This window comes from Lissotriton vulgaris, chromosome 12 (genome assembly GCF_964263255.1).
Source record: "Lissotriton vulgaris chromosome 12, aLisVul1.2, whole genome shotgun sequence".
Classification (NCBI taxonomy): domain Eukaryota; kingdom Metazoa; phylum Chordata; class Amphibia; order Caudata; family Salamandridae; genus Lissotriton; species Lissotriton vulgaris.
The window spans coordinates 699,725,397-699,738,650 of NC_141700.1; the positions used below are offsets into that span (position 1 = coordinate 699,725,397).

The 13,254-nt window shown below is 46.2% G+C and overlaps 1 protein-coding gene across 1 annotated transcript in view; it reads left to right on the forward strand.

The window, feature by feature from the left end:
• LOC147678029 (uncharacterized) overlaps nt 1-13,254 on the forward strand; it is a 79,576-nt gene that overhangs the window by 59,015 nt on the left and 7,307 nt on the right. Inside the window, exons 7-8 of the mRNA XM_086945929.1 lie at nt 1,249-1,308; nt 3,541-3,709. Coding sequence (XP_086802055.1) covers nt 1,249-1,308; nt 3,541-3,709 — 229 coding nt within the window. The remainder of the gene's footprint in view (nt 1-1,248; nt 1,309-3,540; nt 3,710-13,254) is intronic.

The window sequence follows — 13,254 nt, forward strand, 5'->3', positions numbered from 1 at the left end:
GCAGAAGAGGCTAGCAGGCAGTGAGTAGGGGAAGAGGTCAGCAGGCGGTGAGTTGAGGAAGAGGCCAGCAGGACCAAGACTAAATGAAAGGAACAGCAGACAGGGCCTAACTAAAACGACCAGCATCCAGAGGCTGGGAGAAAAAAAGGCAGTAACTGTAGGAAGAGGCTAGCAGGTGGAAACTGGGAGGGATGGGGAACCAGCAGGCAAAGACTAAGGAAAGAAATCTGAGGCGATCAGTGGGTAGAGATCGAGGAAGAGACGAATAGGCAGAGACTGTGAGAGAAAAGAAATGAGCAGGTAGCTGCAAGGGGAAGTGACCAGCCGGTGGGGACTAGGGGAAAAAACCAACAGGTAGAGGCTACAGGAATACACCAACAAGTAGAGATTAGGGGAAGAAACAAACAAGTAGACACTAGGGGTAGAAACCAACAGGTAGAGGCTAGGGGGAGAGATCTGCAGGTAGGCACTGGGCAAGAGGTCAGAGGGCAGAGACTACAGAAAATAATCCAGCAGGCAATATCTGGGCAAAAGCATCAAACAGACAGAAACCAGGAGAAAGGTACCGGTAGGCAGAGACTGGAGTAAGAGACCAACAGCAGGGACTGGGGAAAAAGATCTACAGGCAGAGCCTGGGGAAAGAGACCAGCAGGGAGAGGTTGGGCATAAAGGCTTAGAAGGTAGAGACAGTGGGTAGAGAATAGTAGGTAAAGACTAGAAGAATATGGCTTCAGCCTAAGCCAGAGGAACAGTCTAGGAGGCACACACTGAGAGAAGAAACCAGCAGGCAGTTGCCAAGGAAGACATGAACAGGGACAGAATTAGGGACGAAACCAACAGGCATTGATTGACTGGGAGTAGAGACTAGCAGACAGAGACGGAGGAAGGGACGAGTGGAGAGAAACTGAGGGAAGAGACAAGTAGGCAGCAACAAGGAAAACAGACAAAGAGAAAATACCAACTATCAATACGATGCAGGTGCAAAGCTGCCACAGACTACCAACAAAGAGACACCGGAGACCTCTAGACAACGTTTCAATTAGGAGATAGCAGCTGCCCTGAGACAAAGTACCTAAGAAGGTACAGCAGTCACCCCAAGATAGACAAACCAACAAGAGGCAGGAGCTTGAGGCGATAGTTTGCCCAACATTTGAGAGTAACTACTTTGATAAACACCCTAATAAATGACTGCAGACTTGAGAGAGTAATCATTAGAATTTATGCATATCACAATTTCATATTTTTCAGAAAAGCTGTGCTTCAGACCGGGGACCACCAAAGTGCAACAAGTACCACTGGATATTGAGGGTAAGTGTGGGCCAACCCTATATACTCAGGAGCACCCCTGAGAGAGACCCCTACTCCCTCAGACAGCTATGGAGCTAGGTGGTACACCCATGGAAGAGGTCTCTATTCCACCCTACTGCTGTGGAGCTAGCCATATACCATATCCTGTGTCACACCCTTAAAAGAGGTCCCAGTACCCTCTCACTTCTATAGAGTTAGCCTGATACAATATCCTGGGATGTACCCTGGAAATAAGTACCTATTCCCTCTAACTACCATGGAATGTGCCTGACAATCTACCTTAAGGCACACCTTTAGAGAAGTTCCTTTTCCCACTCACTGCTCTTGAGTGTGTCTGGCACCATACCTCGCTCCCAGTACAGTGAAGTGTGCCCAGACCCAAACCCTGAGGGATGCCCTTCACAAGGTCCCTATTTTCTCTCACTGCTCTGGCATTTGCTCAACACACTACTCAGAGGTGGGTCCTTGAGAGCGGTCCTTATTTCCTTTCACTGCCTTGAAATGCGCCTCACATCATCATAACCTGAGGTAAGTCCTTGACAGAAGCCCATTTTCCTTCTCACTGGATGGAGTGTGCCATATACCATGCCATAAGGTGCACCTGGAGCACTTTCTATATGTCCACCATCTTGTAATATTAAAGAATGCAAACTTAAAAAGATACATCTACGGTCATAGTCTGATGACTAAAAGTAAACAACCATGTATAGAGCTACACAAGTAAACTGTGAATGCTGGGAGAAGTGGCGTAATGGCCATAGCTGCTGACTTTGGAACTGGGGAACGAGGGCCTATATATGAGCCAGTTTGCATCGCTCTTGCCCCACACAACATGGTGCAAGGGTGACACAGACCTGACGTGAGATGTATGAAGCCAAGCAGGCCACTTTGCATTGCCCTGAGTGTCTCCATTTTAATCAATGCAGAGTAAATCGCTGTGTTGCCTTACTCTGAGCAAGAGAGGCTTTCCCATGGTTTTTGACATAGTCCCAGATTAATCAGAACTGGTAAACCTGGAACAAGATACACCTTCTAGGACATGTGTAATGAGGAGAAATATTTTTATTTCTCCTCATTGCTTCCTCTTTTTATGTGTGCTGGATTCGGCAGCACATATAGAAAGAGGAGAATGCCTCTGAGCATTGTGTTTCTGCAGGAAGCTGCCCCTTCTTGCACAAAAACAATTCTGCATTCATTGCAGACCCCTTTTTACCATGATTCAAGGATGCCTGCGTTGGCGAAGCCTGCGTTGGCACTAGGCTGCCAAAAGGGTGCCGGAGCAAGGGAAAAGGTATGATACTGCCTTAAATATGGCACACTCCTGTTCAAGGTTACTTGCTGCATTGCATGACTTTCTCGTAAATAGGCCCCCAGGTTCGAGAACTGGTGTCGGCTCAACACCCTGAGATTCTGATCAAATCAAGTTGGGGCATGTTTACAAGTCCCTTTGCGTTGCTCTTGCACCACGCAACGTGGTGCAAGTTCGACACAACTTCAAAATGAAATTAATGAGCCACAAAAGGCCCCCTTGTGTGGCCCTGAGTGGCTTCATAAGTCTAGAGTCATGCAAAATAGTGAAAACCACTTTGTTGCATTTCTCTTCACCAGGGAGGCATTTCCATGGGTGGTGTGTGCATTCCCAAATTTACCAGAAGAAGTACACCTGGGAAGGCACCAAAAACCTACGCCGCCCCAGGTGAGGTGTAACGAGGAGAAATACGTTTATATCTCCTTATTTTTTCCTCTTTCTACGTTTGCGACAATCGGCAAAGCACATAGAAAGAGGAAAAGGCCTCAGAGGTTTGCTTTTGTGAAGGAAGGTGGCTCTTCTTGCCCAAAAACTATCCTCCTTACAATGGTGCACCATGGTGCAAGGGTGCCTTCGTTGGCACTAAGCAGTCAAAAGGGCACCAGTGCAGGGGAAATGCAGGAATGTGTTGAATTGACTTAAATACAGCACATTCCTGCCCTTCCCCTGTCATGCAGCGCAGGAAGGTGAATTGCCGCGCAGCACTGTGTGACTTGGCCATAAATATGGCCCTTAATCTTCCCATGCCTAAAAACGTCAAATGACCGTGTCATCGTGTAATGTAACCGGTGCTCATATAAAGCGTTCCAAGGCCTTCAGGTTGAGATCATGCTATGAAACACTGCAAAAGAACAGAAAATGCAAACTGCTGCAAGTTCTCAGCAGCACAGAAACTAACAAGGATTTTGTACCTTTCTTTCCAGGATCCTGTGCGACGTCTGCCGATATACAACTTGCATACAGGCCTTATTACTTTGGGATGAATGAGTCCAACAAATTCGTTTGTGTTTCCAACTGCAGCACGAAAAACCCCTACTACATCAATTGCAATAAGGGGCAATGCTCACTTCCCCCCAACGGACCCACCTGCTTGTAAGTACAAACTTCAGTCCTGGAGGGTGAGGACTCAGTGCTTGAGTAAAGTAGTTCATGAGAAGGAGAGCATTTTTCTATCATGGGCTGAGGTTTTACCACCGCCTATAACTAGAGAAGCATAGGATATGTCAGAGGAAAAGAACTGCTGCGGTGGTTGCATCCGCTCTCCTGGACAAGTAGAAAGCCCATCCAGAAGTAGGCCACCTAAACTGTGGAAATAGTGTAGGGTTGGTGGGATTCTCTTAGTGATCCAGCCTGCGTGAGAAGGAAGGGTGGCTTTGTGATAATTATAACAAGATCCCTACATTCTCTTAGCCACTGGCATAGAGAAGCAAACTCCGACAGGGTCTCTAACTCAGACCTGATTTAGATCTCGAGATGTTCGAACTGTGATTATGAGATTTATATTTCGGTGGACGGGATATCCACTACCTTTGTGACCGAGTAACCCGTCTGCCAAGATCTAAGTCAAACCCTCGGTTTTACTCGCCCAGGAGCTTCCCAAGAACACTTTGACCTGTCTGTGCCTCTGCTGTGGTATGTGAGCTCAGTTATAAGTCTTTCTATAGTGTGTGAACAGATGACACTTCTGCAGGATTGCAATGCTCGGAGGTGGAAGCTGCACCGAAAAGACCTTCATGAGTAATTTTGAACCAGAGGCAATAACTCGGGGGGAATAAGCTTCTGAAATTACTAGATTTTTAAATTGTGCTGCATATGTTACTCATGTGGCTGCATATGTGATTGCACGTACGCACGGGCACCAGAATCAGCAGAGACCTTCTCACGCCACCTTCAGCAACCTCCTTCCTATAAAACAATACATTGTCCATAGTAAATTAAGACAATAAATCATCAGCTAGTAACTGATCACAGAAAAGGGGGAGGGGGAAATAAAATGTCGAAGAGGAGAGGGAGGACTGAGGAAAGTCATAAGGCTGGGTAGCACATTTGTGAGCCTGCTGTGTGTAGATGCCCAGTGGACATTTTGAACATTACCTTTTTGCGTGATGGCAGTAGCGTAGCGAGGATGCCATGAGCCCTGGTGCAAGCAATGGAAATGGCCCTTTTTTTCTGCTGTCAGGGTAGTAAAATATAGCGATTATCAAGGTTTAATGGCCCTTCTGGGTTTTGGGCCCCTGTGCCACTGCACCTGTTGCACCAAGGGTGGCTATGCCCCTGGTGATTGTTCATCCTAGAGTCAAACTTCAGAGGATGACAAATGTCTGGGGATGGTAAGAGGAACTCCTCCACTTCTTGAGGTTGTCTAGAATCTCAGCAATTTGTCAGAAACACCTATTCTGTAGGGTTCTTTGGTGTCTCCTAGGGAAGAGATTATGGCAGTTGTTTTTACCTGCTGACCTGGACTTGAGAAGAGCATTTTCGGGCAAGTTCTTTAAGGTGTCAGGAGACCTTCAGATTGTCTTGTTGCTTATTTTATTGTGGTCCAAGGCGCTCGAAGGCTGTGGGTTGGCTGTGGTGATCTAAGCAAAGCAAAAATATGACTTTTGAGCAGGAAAAGATAATAGTTCACACCGTTAAAAGATGGGTATTGTAGACTGTTGATCTCTCCTGGACAAAACCAGATTCCGTTTGTGAGATGCAGCAGAGTGTCGTGCAAGCCAGCCAGTGTCCCGGCACTGATTCTTCTGAGACTGTGTGGTCTTTCGTGAGACGTACTGCTTCATGTCCCTGTGGTTACTTTTAAGTTGTTGCTGCTGCTGAAGTGAGGCGTGAGCGAGTTTAACACATTATTCTAACCTCAGTGACTTAAAAAAACTTTTTGTCTGGATTATTACCGCTGACCGGGAGATGCAGCCGACTCTAGAGGGAGGGCGGCTAACCTCCCCGTGGGCGGCAGACAAAGGGCACAGCAGCAGCAGGGCGTGGGAGTGTGCCTGAGAAAGGGTCTGCGAATGACATGGAGTGTTTGGGTTCAAAGGACCCAATCAAGAAACAGCAGCGTGGTCACTGGCATGGCCAAAGGCGACCTGGGCAATAGGCCCCCAGCTTTGTCGCCAGAGGAAATTGATGTGCTGAGTGAAATGAGCATGTTGATGACCAATGCCACCATGATAAGTGTGTACCAACTTATGATGCGAATAAACTGCAACTGTTCTAGCGCCACAAAGGTTTTGGGGCCCTATGTGCGAACACATTTTCCCATAGACATAGAATGGGTAAAACCCTTTGATACATCTGGCCCTTGGTGTACATAATGAAAGGGATAGGACGATCAACAGGAGGGCCAAGAGATGCTTGCACATCTGGGGGCAGTTTAGAATATTTTCGAGTTCAAGGCAGGCAATGAATGCATGTCTAACAGATGCACTTCAGTGCTCTCATCGCCTGTCATAGAATGAATGACAGCTGTGCATGCGAGTACCGTTATTTTGCCACAAGAGGGGGCCCTCTGTTCATCAATTCCATAGGAATGAAGGCTGAGATAGCACAGCAAACACAGAAGGGTGTGGGGGGGGGGGGGATGTTTAGGGGATCTTGTTTGCTGGCTTTCAAGACACCCTTCTCTGTGCCCTGAATTATTTTTTCCTGATACATTTCAATATTTTGAACCTAGAAAGAAAAAGATTTTGGAAAAAAAAACAGGGCAATTGCTTGTCCCCATTTACTTACATGAAAGCGTAGAGGATTTCAGGCGGATATAAAAGCCATTTTGGGTTAAAAAAATTATCTCCAGTCTGAATCGGGTCTGCTGGCACGTATGCTTTTTAATAAACGACTGTACTGTGCACATCTGACATAGGCATGACCCAGCCTATGTAGGTAAATAGGCATGTGATCTCACCTCCTCCTCATCATCATACCTGCGAACCCACATGGCGCTACCGTGTGTCACACATCGTGCAATAACCACTCCACGCATCAGTTTGCGTAAAAGGCCATTTATTAGGACAGGCATGACATTCAGAATAAACATAACATCATTAACTTTAAACAATCCCCCCAACATCCTGCCTTTCAACCGTCATCCACTCACATGCTCCACCAGCCACTCCCAAATCACACCACAACCTCTTTGCATCTCATTCACTTCCCCTTTTCACTTTCCAACTCCTCCGTCATTTCCATCCATCGCACTCCCGTCTACCACTCTCTCCCATCCTGCACCTGTAACCCCCTCCCTGAAAGGGTGATTCTGCCCGTTATGGACTCCCCACCCCTTCCAGTTCCCGGAAACACCCCCTATCGTGCCATCCTGTCCTAAACTGGCATGTTGCCCAACATGGCAACGTCAACAACAACACCCAGCTTCCCCTTCCAACCATGTAGGGTGTGTGGGTGGCAAAACTAACTTCTCCCTGAGGCACCGGGGACAGGAAAAGGAAGTTGTTCCCCTCCTGTCCCCCTAAATAGCCTCCTACCTAACCCCTCCCACCCCTGACCTAACCCTAACTACTTCCTGCCTGTCCCTGTCTCGCGCGAACTCCCCGGGGAAAAGACTGGTCTGCCGACCTGCTTTCCCCTGGGGGCAGCAATATTGCAGTCACGACTCCTTGAGGGAGTGCAGTGGGGTGGGGTGGGGGAGGGCCAGGGTTGGGGGCAATAAACTCCGGCATACGGCTGAACCGAGTAAAGTACATAAATAAATAAATAAATTAAACAAATTACGTTGCAGGCACTGCACCGCCGATTGGGTTGAAGCGCGCAATGTAATTTTATTTATTTATTTATTTATGTACTTAACTCAGTTCAGCCGTATGCCGGAGTTTACTATGCCCTAGCCTGCCCCTGCCCCGCCCCACCGCCCCACAGCACTCCCTCGAGAAGCCGCGACTGCAATATCGGCTCCTTTCACACGTTCACCCAGGGAGGAGTCAATATCACATGGCGGCACCCAAAGTGAGTTGAAACACCCTGCAGAGAGCATTTCGATCTCAAATTGTGTAGAGTCTGAGCACAGCTGATGTCTTGAGGAGGTTTACAGTCTTTCCTTGACGTCAGCGACAGCCTTTGAAGTCTTGAATTTTTAGGGAGTTGGACCTGGACATGGGCAATCATCTTCATAAAGCCCCACCCCATTCCAATGGTCACACTCCTTCACAATCAATTTCAATCCTGGGAGGTAATGGGCTCAAGGTTCTGCCCCTCCCCGAGCCCTGCCCCTCCTGGTGACCTCCTCTCTCACAGCTAGTTTTTTTTTCTGGAGGTTGGCGAGTCTGCATCATGAAGCTTATTCTTGCCAGAGCAACGACTAGCAATTTTAGGAAGGCGCTGGTGGCTTTTAGTGGACAGTGAGTTTCAGACAAAAACACCCTTACACATTTCCCATTGCCATTAGTGAAATAACTTGTCCATTCTGGCATACCAGGAGTGCCCCTTTTAGGGTGGCTAACTTTCGATATCATTTTGCAGGGCACGTTGCAGTTGCAGGGAAGCACTGCACAAATGGAGATATTTAGCATGTGCAAAGACATCAGAACACGTTTGTTGGGGACCCCATAGGAAATTCTTGTTAATAAAATTACATTATTTTACCTAGTTTAAAAGATAAATTAATGTAAAAAATATCTGAAAATATTTTTTTTTATTTAAATGTAACATAGTTTAGCAAACATTTTAAATAAAATATCTAAAAATAAAAACATCATTTAAATGTAACATAGTGATATAAACTTTTTTAAATTTAAGAATTAATGCATCATTCATTTTTATTAAAATATAATTACATTTTCATTAGTTCTATATATCGCTTTAAATCATTTTTAATACATAATAAAAAACATATTTTTTACCTTTAGCTGGTACTTTTTATGATTTGATTTTCAGGACAATAATTTTATTTTCATTTTATATAGTCATACTAATTACATTTAAATTAAGTTATTAATGTTGTTACTTTATTGTACTGTTCTAAAATGGAAATAAACATATTAAATTAAGTAATATTAATATTTAAATTAAAATATATTTTCTTTTTTCACAAAGTAACAAAAACTTATGTATAGAATTCAAAGAAATTCTTGTCTGTTTTTTATTCAAAAAGTTGAATTTATTTTCATTTATAAAAAGGTTGTTAAAATATTTTATCATTAAAAATGTATTTTTAAAATATATATAATTTTGTATACAATCAATTTAATTTATATATCCATTTAAAAAAGTCAAAATAAATTATTTAAACTAAACATTTTTCCAGATGGGATTCTATTTTAAGTCCCTGCCTCTGTTACTTTCTGTGGTAGGGTGTTGTAGTAGGTGGTTGGCCATGTGTGGTGCTGGAAAAATTACTGCTCCTTTTTGGCTGTAGTAACTTACACTCATAAATTAGGTTCCACCCCTGAATTCAGGGATGACGACATGTAAGTAAGTCAAAACCTTTGAGTAACTTTAAACACAGGAATGGTGGATATCCCAAAGAAATTACACTACTCAAAAGTGTAAGAGTAAACATACAGATGTAGATGTAATCATGTGTAGTTTACCTTTGTAAATAGACCCCAGCGTATCTCTGCAAATTGCCCATTACTCATTTAAAAGCTCATAACCTCACCTTTAAAAGTCATACCCTTGTAACCCAACAATACCTAAAAACCTACTATTGCTTCTCTATTAATACAGCCAACCATGTGCATGAATCCTCTCAAAGTAAAAATCACAACTAACTCCTATTAATTTAATCTTCCATTTAAAATTGGAGCAAATGCATGGAATGGTTTTCTTAAGCGCACAAGATTAATCTCAATAACCATCAATAACCACTGAAAAAACCTAGAGCAGTGTGCTGCCTGGCATGCTTCATCAGGGGTAGTACAAGCTATAAAAATGCAACTTTAATACAATACAAGTTATAGCCCATGTAGTCCATGCTAATACTAATACTAATTTTAAATACCGCCACCTTAGACCACCACAGCACCGCCTGACAGACAAGGATTTAACTCCTAATCTGGCCGGCCGCAGCACCGCTGCTTTGGCAGTCCTACAGCAGACGGCGCATTGCATTGTCTTCTGTAGGACCGCCAAAGTCATAATATGCCCCCTATACTAACACTAATACTAATATCATAGATCTCAGCAGTCAGGCAGTTGATTGTAGTTCATACAGGCTCCATAGTAACTCCCTTACACTACTTGACACTCTTTCACTCACATAAGACACATTTGCTTTGGGTCCATCACCCAGTACTGTACAACGACAGCAATAAAGCACCGACCGCCAAATGAACAGGCATGGAACTGCTGAAGAGATCTGCCACATACCGCTGACCAATGGAAAACATTAATGTAATCCCCCATTAGAAGGTCCCAACAAGCTCTATTCGACAGCTACTTTGGACCTCTCGCATTGACAATCAGATATGGGATGATATTACCAAAGTCCATCCCAGCAGATCTCGCTGAAATGTCTTCCTCAAGCATTTGCTTAGTCTAGACCATAAATCCTAAACTAAATATCTCAGAATAGACAACCCAGTGCAGTAACCAGCTAAGTTGGCAGCTATGATTATAAGAAATATCATAAAGGACCTGGAGAACTGCTCCAAGCTGCCAGCCTAGTGAAAGCCATAAGCTACGCGCCCCTCTATCTCACACGTCTTCATCCATCATACTGCAAAGTGATGCGGCCCATTACACGATAACTGCACCTCATTGGTCCTCACACATGACATGGAAATACTTCCCACAAAAGATCAAAACACAGATAACACACTTCCAAACGTACACCCTACACGGTGTAGTGTGACACCAAAGTAGGCAAGCAGCCCAGTGCCCCACATTGAAATAGTAAGTGCTATATACAAAAAAATAAAACAATACCCTCCTTCATTTGTATTTCTTATGTTCTATAAAATAGGATGAATTAAAACACTCTCAGACACATTATGCTTGCAAAGCCCCTACGCTCTCTGGAATAAAAATCTAACTTTGCATCAAGAGCATTAATGAGGGAACCTGGGTGACTTTTCTGTAGTGAGAGTACCTTGAAAACCATGACCCTTTTCTTGTAGAACTGGGATCAAGAGTTCTTTTGATGAATGTGACACACAGGCTGTGAGACAGATCTATGCAAGGAAAGGGATGCTGTTCCTTCTCTTCAGTATGGTCCAGGATATGACCAGTGATGCTGAAGTGGGAGAATGTTTGGAGTCTTACCATGCTCCAACCAAGCTCTCACAGCACACTATTGCATCTATTTCAAAATGGAGGCTGACAAGAATAACCGTGGCTAAACATACAGTAGCGTTGGTTGAGCTCATGGCTCAAATCACCTGAAGTGTTGGTAGTGCAGGAGGGTACTATCAGAGACAAAAATATTCCACCCAGAAGACAATCTGTTTTGGATGGTATTAATCTTCGGGTGGACGCCAACAATGACGAAAGCAAGTGCCTTAGCTGGATCCAGATAATCAAAAGTCTTTCTGCGACTTCCTCAGCCATAATCTCCTGATCATAAATGTATGATACACCAGATGCAAGCCCAATCAACCTTAAACATCTGGTCCAGTTGTATTTCCATGAGTGAGTCAGGCTGAGACCCTGCCCACTTGTCATCACCCTCCCCATTTCTTTTCATCCCACATCCCAGCTCCCAGATTGTTATGTACTTAGACCACTGGTTACAACTGCAAGCCCTTGCCTGCTCCTTTCTTTTGTTATGGTGATTTCTGTCTGAGAGAGGTAAGAGGTGTAAAGTGCTTTCCTGTGTATTTGCCTGGTTTAGCATTCAAGTAGTGGGAGCCAGGGGTCTCTCTTACTTTTTTCTTCACTCCCATGCTTAAGCTCTGTCGTAAGCTCGCCACGACATGGGGAGAGCACCCATCAATCAATCAATCAAACATTTGTAGAGCGCTCTACATACCCGTGAGGGTCTCAAGGCGCTGGGGGCGTGGGGGTTGCTGCTACTCAAAGAGCCAGGTCTTGAGAAGTCGTCTGAAGGCCAGCAGGTCCTGGGTCTGACGCAGGCTGGTAGGGAGAGTGTTCCAGGTCTTGGCGGCGAGGTAGGAGAAGGATCTGCCGCCGGCGGTGGCTTTCTGGATGCGTGGAACTGTGGCGAGGGCGAGGTTGGCTGAGCAGAGGCTGCAGGTGGGGGTGTAGAAGCTGAGTCGACCGCTAAGGTAGGCTGGTCCGTTGATGTGTAGGGCTTTGTGTGCGTGGATGAGGAGTTTGAAGATTATCCTCTTGTTGACAGGGAGCCAATGCAGGTCTCTCAGGTGGGGTGTGATGTGGTTGCTAGGGGGGGGGCATCGATGACCAGTCGTGCCGAGGCGTTCTGTATGCGTTGAAGCCATTTCAGGAGCTTGGTTGTTGTTCCTGCTTAGAGGGCGTTCCCGTAGTCCAGTCTGCTAGTGACGAGGGCCTGGGTGACGGTTTTTCTCGTGTCAGAGGGGATCCACTTGAAGATCCTGTGAAGCATTCGGAGGGTGTTGAAGCAGGAAGCGGAGTCGGCGTTGACCTGCTTGGTCATGGAGAGGGCAGAGTCGAGGATGACCCCCAGATTGCGTGCGTGGTCGGTGGGTTCTGGGGGTGTTCCTAGTGATGTTGGCCACCAGGAGTCGTCCCAGGCTTCGGGGGTAGACCTGAGGATGAGGACCTTCGTCTTGTCTGAATTCACCTTCAGTCTTCTCTCCTTCATCCATTCGGCGACGGCCTTCATTCCTTTGTGGAGGTTGGTCTAGGCGGTGCGGGGGTCTTCGGTGAGGGAGATGATCAGCTGTGTGTCGTCGGCGTAGGAGATGATGTTGAGGCTGTGCTGTCGGGCGACGTGGGCGAGTGGTGCATGTAGATATTGAACAGTGTCGGGCTGAGGGATGATCCCTGTGGAACGCTGCAGATGACCTCGGTGGTCTTGAAGCGGAAGGGGGGAGGCGGACGCTCTGGGATCTGCCGGAGAGGTAGGATGTGGTCCAGGTCAGGGCCTTCTCTTGGATGCCGGCGTCGTGGAGGCGTGCTGTTAGGGTGCGATGGCAAACTGTGTTGAAGGCGGCTGATAGGTCCAGAAGGATGAGGGCGACTGTTTCTCCTTTGTCCATGAGGATCCTGATGTCGTCGGTGGCGGCAATGAGGGCGGTCTCGGTGCTGTGGTTGCTGTGGAATCCGGATTGGGAAGGGTCCAGGATGTTGTTGTCTTCGAGTTAGCGGGTCAGCTGGCTGTTGGCGTTCTTCTCCGTGACTTTCGCCGGGAAAGGGAGCAGGGAGATGGGCCGGAAGTTCTTGATGTCCTTAGGGTCCGCCTTGGGTTTCTTCAGTAGGGCATTGATCTCTGCATGCTTCCAGCTCTCCGGGAAGGTTGCTGTCTCGAAGGAGATGTTGATTGTTTTCCGGAGATGGGGTGCGATGGCTGTGCTGGCTTTGTTGAAAATGTGGTGTGGGCATGGGTCAGATGGGGATCCGGAGTGGATGGAGTTCATGGTCTTGATGGTGTCTTCGTCGCTGACGTTGGACCAGGCGGTCAGGCGGCTGGTGCGGGTGCTGGTTGCAGAGGTGCAGGTCTCGGCGGCGGGGTGGCAGTGTTGAAGCTGTCGTGGATGTCGGTGATTTTGCTGTAAAAGAAGGTGGCCAGTGAGTTGCACAGGTCTTGT